The sequence below is a fragment of the Oryctolagus cuniculus genome, chromosome 15, assembly GCF_964237555.1.
Source record: "Oryctolagus cuniculus chromosome 15, mOryCun1.1, whole genome shotgun sequence".
Taxonomy (NCBI): domain Eukaryota; kingdom Metazoa; phylum Chordata; class Mammalia; order Lagomorpha; family Leporidae; genus Oryctolagus; species Oryctolagus cuniculus.
In genome coordinates this window covers 81,803,056-81,815,292 of record NC_091446.1, presented here as the reverse complement: position 1 = coordinate 81,815,292, position 12,237 = coordinate 81,803,056, and the positions used below count along the sequence as shown (strand labels likewise).

The 12,237-nt window shown below is 53.3% G+C and overlaps 1 protein-coding gene across 4 annotated transcripts in view; it reads right to left on the bottom strand.

Annotated features, from left to right (window-relative positions):
• Positions 1-12,237, bottom strand: part of WDFY4 (WDFY family member 4) — a 275,027-nt gene that overhangs the window by 115,840 nt on the left and 146,950 nt on the right. For all 4 annotated transcript variants that reach the window (XR_007916089.2, XM_017338630.3, XM_051837551.2 and 1 more), the window contains exon 39: positions 11,272-11,408. Coding sequence is in view for 3 of the 4 variants with exons in the window: in XM_017338630.3 (XP_017194119.2) it covers positions 11,272-11,408 (137 nt within the window). In the remaining variant the exon portion in view is untranslated. The remainder of the gene's footprint in view (positions 1-11,271; positions 11,409-12,237) is intronic.

Genomic DNA, 12,237 nt, shown 5'->3' with positions numbered 1-12,237 from the left:
TAAATAAAAAAATTATTTTTAAAAAGAAAGGTGAAATTTACAAGAAACCATCGAGAGGGAAATTCTGGGGGAGAAAGTGCCCTGTGCTGGCTGAGGTAGGTGCTTGCTACCACCTTACGAAAGGAACTTGCTGCTACCTGTGCAGCCCTTGGTCAGTTCAAGGGCTTGCCTGCTGGCTACTGTCCTTTGTATGAATTAGCAAAAGGAGCCTCCCCTGGATGGACAGAGGAGACCTGGGTGTTCTTCCAATGGACAGACTACGGAACAGCTCACGGCTCGCTGCAGAGATGGGACAGACACCGGCCACTGCCATCTCGGTAGAGGCCGGGTCCTGGCTCTGGTCAGTGCCCTTGGCAGTGACCACTATTAACTCTAGGCCAGCTGTCCTCCTGTCCACCCTGGTTTGATGGCAATGACGATGCCCATGCACCCCAGGCGACAGGCAGGTGGTGCCAGGTCCTACATGGATCTTTTAAGGGGAGACGGGGTAGTCTCTCTTAGGCCTCTTAGTCTCTGTGTGCTTATCTGAGAGCTCCTGACACGAACAGAGGGGCCTGGATCCAGTGTCAGTCATTCCTGGGAAATAAGAGGCTGAGCGCAAAGGCTTCTCCTCTTCATGTGGGTGCTCAGTGCTCAGTGCTCAGATGGCCCAGCCTCGTGGTGTGCAGAGGTGAGACAGGAGCTGTCGTGTGCCCTGGACTGTGTGTCTGTTTTAGCAGCAGGCAGGCACTGCAGGACCCAGCTGGGACACTGGACAGCGTGCCGTCCGTGTTTCCAGCACGTGTGTGGGGAACCGTGATGCTTCAGGAAGGGTCCTGATCTAATGAGGTTTCTGGATTGAGTCCTACACACTGTGCCTGTTCTGCTTATAACATTTCAACAAACCAAGGAGCTGCCCCCAAGAAAGCCAGAAAAACACGAATGTGCAACCAAGGAGAGCTGTGTGGGTTCTCTCTGTCCTGGCTAGCCAGGGCATGTGTGCAACCTGCTCTCAGCAAAACACTGTTTATATTCCCCAAAAAGAACGACAGAAGGGATGCGTTGAAAGATTTGGGGGTGAGCACTTGGCTTTGTGGCTAAGATGCCTGCATCTTGTGCTGGACTGCCTGGGTTTGATTCCTGCCTCTGGCTCCTGACCCCAGCTTCCTCCCAGTGCAGACCTGGGAAAGCAGCAGTGTTGGCTCAAGTACTTGGGTTCCTACCCCCATATGGGAGACCTGGATTGCATTCCTGGCTCCTGGTTTCAGCCATCTGGGGAATAAAAGAGTAGATGGGAGCTCGCTCTCTTTCTCTGTGTTTCTTTGACTCAAGTGAATACATACTTTCTTTTTGCAAGCAGAAAAAAATATTTGTCCTAAAATGCCTTTTAGAAAGTAAACTTAGCTAGAGAATTTGGACCACCACCCCCCCTTTTTTCTAAGAAAATCTATCTGTTGCGATGCTTTTAAATGCAGAGGCCACAAACATATTCAATAAAATGGCCAAATAAAACAGCACCTAGCACAGTCATAGATGGATCACCTGCCCCCTGGGTGTCACCTGGTACGGTAACCTTGCTGTGACTCAAACCCAAACAGCAGAGTGGCAAATGCAATATATGCCACTAAGAGCAAAATGACTGCCTTTATGGAAGAAGGAAAAAAAACAAAACTCCATTGCTCTAAGCAGTTTTGAAATGAATATCTGATTCAAAACTTCCCCTGTGCATAGAATCACATGCTAATTTACATTTTAATTACTTCCTAAGAAATCAAAAGCATTTGTTGACAGTAGAACATAATGTCAACTTCACGGTGCACTGTTGGTGGATGCTTAATGAACTTAATTAGATAATTAGTGATGTTAATTATCCTTCTATTATGAAGATAAAGATGTCCCGAGAATGATGCACTTGGTAAAGGAAACATCATTTCAGGTGTCTGTGTTTGCTTTGTTCATTTGCATCTGTTTTCCAAACTCCTGTAAACAGGGACTGGGATGGATGAGTGATGTTTAAGACCTCATTAAAACGGAAAAAGAAAGGCCACTGTCTCCCATCACCCCCGAATGCCCCCACCCCTTATCCTGGATACTAGTGCTGTGCTGGCGACACAGCTGTTTTTACAAAACCTCTGATGCAAGGAACTAGCATCCCTGCTCAGATCTGAGATGCATTTGTTCCAACAAATGTCTCCTCTTCTCACTGACGTGACGAGTGCGTTTGCAGAATAGGACATGAGTGTAGTGTGTGTACGTGCATGTGTGTGTGTCTGCATACACGTTGTCATGTTTGTATGCATGTGCATCTGTATTCACATGTGTGCATGCATGTGTTTCTATGCATGTGTGTCTGCACACATGCCTTCTGTATGCATGTGGATGTGTATCTTTATGTATATATGTGCATGTATGCATGCATGTGCATGTGCAATGATACATGTGTGTGCATGTGTCCGTATGCACACGTGTGCCTTCTGCACGCATGTGCATGTGTATCTTTATGCATGCGTGTCTATGCTGGTGTGTCTATATGCACATATGTGTCTTCTACATGTATGTGTGCATATCTTTATGTATGTGTACATGTGTCTCCATGCATGTGTCCATATGCACATGTGTGCCTTCTGCGTGCACGTGCATGTGTATCTATGCATGTGTGTGCATGTGTGTATGCACATGTGTCTTCTGCATGCATGTGCACATGTATCTTTATGCATGTGTGTATGTATGGGTCTATGCCGGTGTGTCTGCATGCACAGGTGTGCCTTCTACATGTATGTGTGCATATCTTTATGTATGTATACATGTGTGTCCATGCATGTGTCCCTATGCACATGTGTGCCTTCTGTGCGCATGTGTGTGTGCATGTGCACATGTGAGTGACTCAAGGGGAAAAGAGGAAAGAGAGGGCTCTGGGTGACTGCCCAGACCACCAGGAGACAACCTAAACAGCTGATTCATCCGCCACCCCCTTCCGCAGGCTGGATGCCTATCTGCGACACCACAACGGCCTCTCCCCGCCCCCGTCACGCTCACGCTCACGCCGTGCCTCTGGGGGAAGTCACGCTCACACACGCTGGGCTCAGCTGCCTGCCAGACTGAAGACGATGACACAAGCTACCGGGCCTTCACTTTTAGTTCCAGTGAAAGAGGAAACTTCTGAGGCTTACAAACAAAATGTTGGACTTGGTTATCTTTCTCTTCCTTCCCTGCCCTCGAATCCTGGCATAACTCGCGTGCAACAGACGTCCTATCTGCAAACGGCCCCAGCCCGGCAGCCCGGTGGAGAGCTCTGAGCCCAGGCCGGGGATGGTGCTGTTATCCAGAGGGTCAGTTATGTCAGGAAGAGAGTCAGAGGGAGCAAGTCCTTAGCCTGAGCCCCCGCAGGCAGGAAAAGCAGAGTCCTGCGGGACAGGGGCTGGCCGGGGCAGCACCCACGCAAGCAGAGCAGCTTTCCAAAGTGGGTGTCCCCTGCTGCCGCTGAGCAGTTTTACTCCTCTGACTACAGGGTCGCAAGGTTTCTCCCACGGCCAAACGCAGTCGGGCTTTCCCACGAGACAGTGCCGTGGTCTTCGTATCAAGCCCGCGCATGCGGGTTGTCCGAGTCCCCCTTCCCATCCCCGAGCTCTCCACGGCCTCTCTTCTCTTGGTGCACACAGTCACCTCAGCTGGCACGGCCAGCTTCCTCCTCAGCTGGCACGGCCGGCTGAGTTTGCAACCCCAAACCTCACCCCTCCCAGGTCCTCGGCCCCTCACCCCTCCCAGGTCCCCGGCCCCTCACCTCTCCCAGGTCCTCGGCCCCTCCAATTTCAGGAGTCCTCCTGTGTCTTAACTTTCCCCTCGAGGTCAGGTTAGGTCATCAGACGCCTCTCTTAGCAGCCTTAAGAGAGTTTACTGGGGCAGCCTGTTCTCTCTTGCCTACAGACATGATGCTGAATGTATCGTTCAGGAGAAACTATGCTGAAATTCAGATTTTAGGGATGTGCTGGGGTCTAAGCCACTCCAGCTTCAGCTTGTCCAACAGAGCGTCTCAGGAGACTCTGACTTCCCTCTGCCACATGGCGGCTGGTCTCAGCCTTAGCTCTTCCCCTGTGTGCCACCAACCCCCCTCCCTTCCATTTCCAAGCCCACTTGAAGAGCCACTGTCACCTCCTGGGGCTCTCCCGACTCCTGAGCTTCTTATCCCATGGACGTGAACATCTGTGACTTGCACCTCAACTGCTGTCCACCCCGCAGACCACGGAGGAGCCAAAGCATGAAGGTGGAAAGGGCTGGGTCCGTGCCTTCAGCCTCAGCGAGACTGCCGGCCCCTCCTCTGCAGGACACACACACAGAGACCAGGAACGGCCTGATGGCTCCCACGGCGATGCCGAAGCCTTCCGGTTCTGCACACTGCCTTTCTTTCCTGCAATGTGTACTGGGGTTTCGTGATTTCTTCCAAGAGAAAAATAAGCATGTAGAAACAGTGCTGCACGAAATGATGGGACATGTGGGATGCTGTCCCCAAATTACCCAGTGCATTGAGGGGAAATGGGTAGTGACAGAGCATGCTGAAGACTGGCCGGGAGCTGAACACTGCTGGAGGGGACTGATGGACAGCTGCATGGGGACTTATTCAGTTATTTATTTCTTTGCACGTTGGCAAATTTGCACAGTGGTGTTTTAAAGAGCCAGTGGGTGAGGGGCTCAGAGTGGATGATCAGAAAGTCCATTTCCCTTACCAGCGACCCCAGCGAGGCTGCCTGGGACAGAATCATCACTGGGTTGTTGGGCTCAGTCAGCAATGTTGCCCCCTGCTGGGGACACGGCAGCTCCGGCGGGAGACACTGGGTCTGGCACAGGGTCAGAGAAGCAGATCCACAGTGACCCTGCCAGCGCGCTGCCCTGCCTTTGAGATCCCCAAGGCCTGCCACGGCAGGTACGGCTGGTCTCAGAGGGGCTCCTGGACTGGTCTCAGAGGGTCTCCGTGGGGCAAACACACAATGTTCTCCTGTCCTTGCCAGGGGAGAGGTGAACTAACTCCAAAAAGTTTTTCTGCTATGTCAGCAACTGCAGCGCCACCCTCAGGCTTCTGATGAATTCCTGCCCCCTTCTGCTAATTCTCACACAGCTCTGACTTCCCTGCACGAGCCCTGCACGGGCCATCCTGGCTCCCTAAGACATGCACTAAAAACAGCACCTGCGAGCGTGCCCGGCCGCAGCCAAGAGCCGTGAGAACCCACGGACCCAAGTCCTGGCCTTCCGTTATGGGAGTCTGTCTCCTCCCCGGGCACCCCAAGCTTTGCTCAGAGGCTGCAGTGTGGGTCTCCCAGCATCTCCACACACGTGCGGCTGATCCCACAGGGGAAGCGGGGTGAAATCCAGCTCACGCTCTCTCGGACGCTGTGTGGGACCAGGATCTGCATACACACCTTGCGTGGACCAGAAGTGACTCTGAACCAATTCCCTTTCTGTGGCTCTTGCTCCTGTCCCAACCGGATCACACACCTTGGGTACCCCCCATCTCAAAGCTGGGAACTCTGTCCTTGCTAGTCTTCTGGAATATGCTTGGGTCTTCTTGGAATGTTCTGGAATGTGCTTGTTTTTTTTTTTTTCTCATTTCCCCTCCTGCTGCTGCACCCCCACTGTCTCCGACTTGAACGATGCCACAGCCCTCGGCCAGGTTGCTCCCCAGGGCCTTCACCTGTAATCTGAGCTGCAGACGAGGAAGGTGCCATTGCTCCACAGAGAACCCCACCCAGCACAGCCCATGATGCCACATGACCTGGCCTCTGTCCACCCACTCCGGTGCCTGTCTTGGACCTGCAGGGCTCCGTTCTCCCTGCCTGAGCTCCCTGCTCTGCCCGGGCTCTGCTCACTCACCCTCCCATCCTGGCATCCCAACTCCAGGCATCACCTCCTCCACGCCCGCATCCTACCCAGCCCCCAGCCCCCAGCTCCCTGGACCCATTTTCTGTTTGCTGATGTCTAAGAAAAATAAACATGATCTACTTTATATTTTGCAATAAATCCAGATGTGGCAAAGAGTTATAAAAATAATACAGAGAGTTCCTGTCTGTCACACACTTAGTTTCTCACCATGTTAACATCATACGTTGCTAGTGGTATGTCTGTCAAAACTAGGAAACCAACACTGGTTGTTCACATCATTCCAAGTAGTTCATTTATGGATTTTATTTGAAAAGCAGAGAGAGAGAGAAGAGAGAGAGAGAGAGAGAGAGAGAGAGAGAGAGAGAGAGAATTTCCCATCCACTGGTTTACTTTCCAAATGCCTGTAATGTCCACAGCTGGGCCATGCTGAAGCCAGGAGCCAGAGGCTCCATCCAGGTTTTCCATGTTTCCATGCAGATGACAGGGACCTAACCACCTGCCCCCACCCTCCCGCCCCCGCTGACTCCCAGGGTCTGCATTAGCAGGCAGCTGGAATCCAGAGTGGAGCTGGGACTTGAACGTGAACATGCCATTATGGGATGCAGCCATTCTAAGTGACACTTCCACTACTGGACCCAATGCCCACCCCTTGAACTGCTTTTAAGCAAGGAAGTTTGGGATTGATCAGGCTAGCAAGATGGTGTCCACTGTGGTGGAGAGGAACGACCAGCCGGAGTATGCAGAGAGAGGGGACATGACGACGTGGCCTCCTGAACACCACGAGAGGGCCTTTGGTGGCCTCAAGCAAGCCCAAGCTCCTGCCTCTGTCCAACCCAGCATCTCCACCATGCCAGAGCCAATGACTTCACAACCTGACCCTAGAAGGGAGCGTGAGAAGGTCAAGGGCAGAAGAAGAGGACATCGCGTCTACCGGGTCAGCCTCAGCTCCAGGTTCAGCCCACCTGCCACGAACTTGCACACTTTGCACGGAACGTGAAGATGAAGAAGAGGAACTGCGAAGCCTTCGTCGTGTGTCCGACTCCCAGGAACAATTTATCAGTGCTATAGAGCTGTCAGCCGCTGACATGATAAGGAATAACACCGGATGACTAATGTCTCCTCCAACATCAACCCCTTTAATTACAAGCCTCCTCTTTGCGGGAGAGAGACAGAAGAAGCAGAAACCCCAATTTCATGCACTTGTGCCTGAATAATGTCTCCATGCTGCTTTTTCCAGATGGCGACCTTCTCACTGGAGGCACTAATGATGTGGGCATATTTAGGGAAAAACCAATAACGGAGTCTTTAACCTTCAACAACCAAAAGCGTGTTGTACAAAATGTTCCTTGGGATACATTAGAAAATATCAATTACATTGCTCACTGAGGTGTAATCAGCTGTAATAATCAAAATTAATTTTTAAAAATAATTAAACAGACCCCAGGGCAAATAGTCGATGCTCTTATCCTATGACATCACGGCGCGCATATGTACCTGAGAAGCTGTGCCTTCTGTTAGCGGCAAAGGCGCCTCGCGGAGATGAGTGGCGGGTGCGGGGTCTGAAGGCTGGTGGGCTTCATGTCAGCCAAAGGAAGGGGGGAGCAGCCTGCTACTACTGCCTGGTTCTCTAAGAGCCTACTCGTATGTAAGGCTTCGTGCCCGGCCCGGAATGAGCCACCTGAAAAGAACCCGGCTAAGCAAGGGTCTGATTTCAAAAACTGATTTTGAAACTGACTTGTCGTGGGGTGGGAGTTGACTGTAGCAGTGGAGATGCTAGTCGGGACGGCCCACGTCCACACTGGAGCTGTCTGGGACCCACACCTGCCTCTGGCTCCGGCTCCTGGCTCCAGCTTCCTGCTAAGGCAGACCCTGGGAGGCAGGGGTCATGGCTCAAGTGGTTGGGCTCCTGCCACCCCCGTGGGAGACCTGGATGGAGTTCCCAGCTCACAGTTCTGGTGCCAGCCCAGCACCGGAGGGCATTTGGGGAGTGAACCACTGGATAGGAACTTCCTCTCTCTCTCTCTCTCTCTCTCTCTCTCTTTCGCTTGAGAAGGAGATTCTAAAATAAATACACAAATATTTTTTAAAAAGAAAGAAATTCAATAGCAAATACAAACTAATTTTTAAGATAATAATAATAATTTATCTTTTGGAACCTTCAAAAGATAATTCATGCCCCGAGGAAGGACAAATGAGATCAGGTTGAAGAGAAAGTAGGGTCCGAGGAGGAGGCAGAGCCCGGGGTGAGGGACTCTGTGGCAGCCACAAAAGCTGGGCTGTGCTTATCTCTCTGAGATTCCAAGTGTCTGGGTCCAAGAGAAAAACATCCTTGCTCGCCACATCTCTGCAGTCGTGCATTGCCGTCCACGCTCGGGGCCAAAGCTCGGGGCCCAGCAGTGCTGGGCTGGCACCCCAGCCTCCCCAGGGGCTCTGGGCGTGCCTGTCTGTCTCAGTCCAGCCGCACCCACCAGTGCTGCCCGGGAACACCCCAGCTCACTCAGGCTTTGGCGCCACTGCCCCGGTGTCTTCTCTGCCTGGCTACTCTCCGCGGCATCACGAGGCACCTGCTCTTCCTGAATCCTCTCCGCGGCCCCCACGCCCCTTGCCAGAGACAGCCTGGCTGATTTTCTTCGCCTGAGCATCCCAGCCCCTCGCCTGCACCCTCTCCCCTAGTCCTGCTCTGTTTCCTCCTTGCGACCAGTACCTCCACCATGAACAAACTCATTTCTCAGCTTGCTAAGTGTCTTTGCCCCCACAGCCTTGTTCTCTGCCACAAGCCCATGACTACAGCAGGGGACGGGGTACACACTCAACAAAAACTTGTTGAACAGATGAGACCTCCACTGATTGGGAAGACATTGGGTTCAGCAACCTGCCTTCGCCAAGGCTGGGGTGGGCTTGGATAGTCTCCCTTGCAGACCTCTCAGTGGCAGAAGCACTTGGCACAGCTACATGTCCCCAGACATGTAGTCAACCCAAGCGTCTCTCGCACAAGCTGTGTCTCCACTGATCTCCCAGGACTCTCAGGCAGCCAGGCTGTGCCAACGATGGGGAGGAGGGAGCCAGGGGCTGGAAAAGAGGCAGCACCCATGGCTGCAGGAGCTCCCACAGCAAGAATGAATGACTGTGACACCCAGCACCCTCATCAGCCCTTCCCGAGCTCCCCAGCCAGGCTGACCTGAGCCCTGGGCCAGGAGTACCAGTGTCAGGGAGCAGACAAGGGAAGAAGTGGACCGCTCCCGCCATCGATGGCATTGGTCATTGGGTACAAAGCAGGAGGTCAGTCTGTGCCGTCACCTGTGGGAGTGTCCCCCCGGGGAGAGAGCACTACAGGGGAAGGTGGGATCTTCTGCTTCGAAAGCACCACAAGGCCCCCATCAGCTCTGCTGTAAGCGGCTGTAGGTCCAAGACCAGGGCCCTGAGAGGCTCTGTGCGTCGCCCAGGGTCCTGCCCGGCAGTGCAGGGATGGGACGCTGCCTTCACTCTGACGGTGAACGGCTGCCAAGCCTCGCAATTGTTTTAGCTTTGGTTTCCACATCTAGGTAACAGGGCTGGGGGCAGACGTTTGGCCTGGTGGTTAAGATGCCCGTGTCCCCTGTCAGGTACCTGGTTTTCAATTTACACAGCTCTGCCTCCTAACTTTACCTTCCTCCTGATACAGTTCTTGGGAGCAGTGGTGGCCCAATTAATTAGGATCCTGCCACCTATGTGGGAGACCAGAATTGAGTTCCTGGCTCCTGGCTCTCTGGCCTGGCCCAGGCCTGACTGTTATAGCCAGCCATTTGGGGAGTGAACCAGAGGATGGAAGATCTCTCTCTCTCTCTCTCTCTCTCTCTCTCTCTCTGAGTGTGTGTGCCTAAGTATGCATGTACGCTTCTCAGACTTAAAAAATGTGTACAATTAACGACATTTCTAGTGAGACCACTCTAATACACCTGGTACAAAACATGGGTGAGTTACTCACTCATTCATTCTTTCAATCAGTGAGTCTGTCAACAAACCTAACTGTGCAATGTCTTCACCAGGCCGACACACTGAGGGTACACTGAATGGGCTGTGGGCTGTGCCCTCTGTTGCAGCCATAGAGACCCAGCCACCCAAGCCCAGCTCTCTTCTGAACTCCCCTCTGGTTTGAGCTCTCTCTCCATAAGCCCGGAAGCCTGGGCTCCTGAGGTTGGAAGGCAGACAGGTTCCTCTGCCACGGTAGCCCTGAGCTTTCCTCCTCTCCCCAGCACCCGGTGGTGGTGGCGGCGCCTCCCCGTCAACCTCTGACCCCGGCAGACAGTGGATTAGGTGGGCTTTGAGGCCTTCCTCGTTTTCCAAAGTCGCACAAAGTGCAAGATGCCGGGCAGCATCCTCACCCCCGCCCCAAGGAGCCCCTTGTATGGTTATACTTGTCCCATTGTAGAAAGAGGGTGATCAAGACTCCTGCAAGTTGAGCCCATTTCCCAAGGCCGCGTCCAGTAAGGTCCCACGTCTGCCTGAAGATGTCCAGGTCCCCAACACTGGAATCGTGGCTCACTGTGTTTTCCACCAGGAGCCTCGGCAACATGCCTGGTCCCACGTGCTCCTGCAGGACCCTGCCCTGCCCCCATAGGGAGGGGCAGTCCACGTCCCTGCCCTTGAACTCTACAGAACTTATGCCTATCTCAGCCACAGTGACACTGCCTGGCTCCAGAGGCTAGGTCACAACAGGTGATGCAACCACTGCCTGATTCTCTCTCTCTCTCTCTCTCTCTCTCTCTCTCTCCACATCGGCCCTGCCACCATATTATAAGGAAGCCCAGTGCACGTGCAGAGTCCCTGTGTCCAAGTTCCAGCCAACAGCACCAGCGGAGGCCTCAGACCAAAGCCAGCAGCAACCACCAGCCATGACAGCAACGGAGCTTCCGATGACCCCAGCTGAGGCACCAGACACGGAGGAGCAGAGACACCCACCCCCCGACTGGGCTCCAAATTCCTTACAACAGCAACTGGCGTCACGAAAGGTCATTGCAGGGACCACTGAGTGTTAGGACGACGTGTGGCACGGCTTTGGAGAAATGGATCAGAAAACCCCCAACGTCTTACCCCACCCAGCCACGAGGTCCCACCACTGCATCCACTGGAAATGGAGCAAGCTTATTCTTCCTCCCTCAGCACCTGCTGAGCAGAGGGACCGCACCCTCCGAGTACACCCGACTCCAAAGAAGAGGAGGGAAAATCGCACAGCACCCAGGGGAGTCCGTATTCGCTGACGTCAAAGCCAGCCCAAGACCTGGCTCTCCTACATGAGCTTCAACTGGGGGGGGCCACACGCACACCCTTAAATATGCAGAGGAACATGGAACGACACCCAGAGACAGACAGACAGGAGACACGACTCTGGGGGTGTGAAGCGAACGCCTGGGGCTTCTCTAAGGAAAACGCATTCGGGCTCACCTCTGCCTTGCACTCCGGGTCCTTGGTCTGCCGCCCCGGCACCAGCCTCATGGCCGAAGACAGGCTCCCACTCCACTGAGCAACTTTGCTCGGATGTGCGGCGTGCGAGCGGCTGGCCAGCAACTTCTTCTCAGACGCTGGGGGCAGAAGGAAGGGCTGTCAGGAGAAAGTTGTCTGGAGAGCACCCTGTGTCTCTATACCTGCCATCGCCAAGGGAAGCGGCCTGGACCCCAAGCTGACAGTGCCACCTTCCGACCCTCATGTGGCTCGGGGACTTGCTGGGTGCTTTGTGGGTGGCCAGGCTGGGCTTACACCCCTGGCTCGGTGGCTTGTGACTGCCAGTGAGGTCATGGATGAGTTGGTTTCTCATCCTGTAAAATGAGGATAACTACACCTACACTTACTGAGATGTCATTAAGATTCAATGAGCAGGTGTTTAAAGGATCTGGCAGGTGGAGAGTGCTAAAAATACATGGTTTGGGGGTCAGCGCTGTGGCGTAGCAGGTAGAGCCGCCACCTGCAGTGCTGGCATCCCATACGGGTGCCAGTTCGAGTCCCAGCTGCTTCACTTCCAATCCAGCTCTCTGCTATGGCCTGGGAAAGCAGTGGATGATGGCCCAAGTGCTTGTGCCCCTGCACCCACATGGGAGACCTGGAAGAAGCTCCTGACTCCTGGCTTTAGATCAGCACAGCCCTGGCTGTGGTGGGCCATCTGTGGAGTGAACCAGCAGATGGAAAACCTCTCTCTCTCTCTCGTTCTGCCCCTACCTCTCTATAACATTGCCTTTCAAATAAATAAATAAATCTTTAAAAAAAACTTTTTTTGGCAGAGAATACCATACGTAGGCTTTAAGGTCCATCTGATCCCTAGATTATACTACCTGTGCAAGCAATTAAAAGATACATTCATTTTGATACCAAACAATTTTGAAACCCATGCAGTTTTCTCACAACCCATGTCTTCCG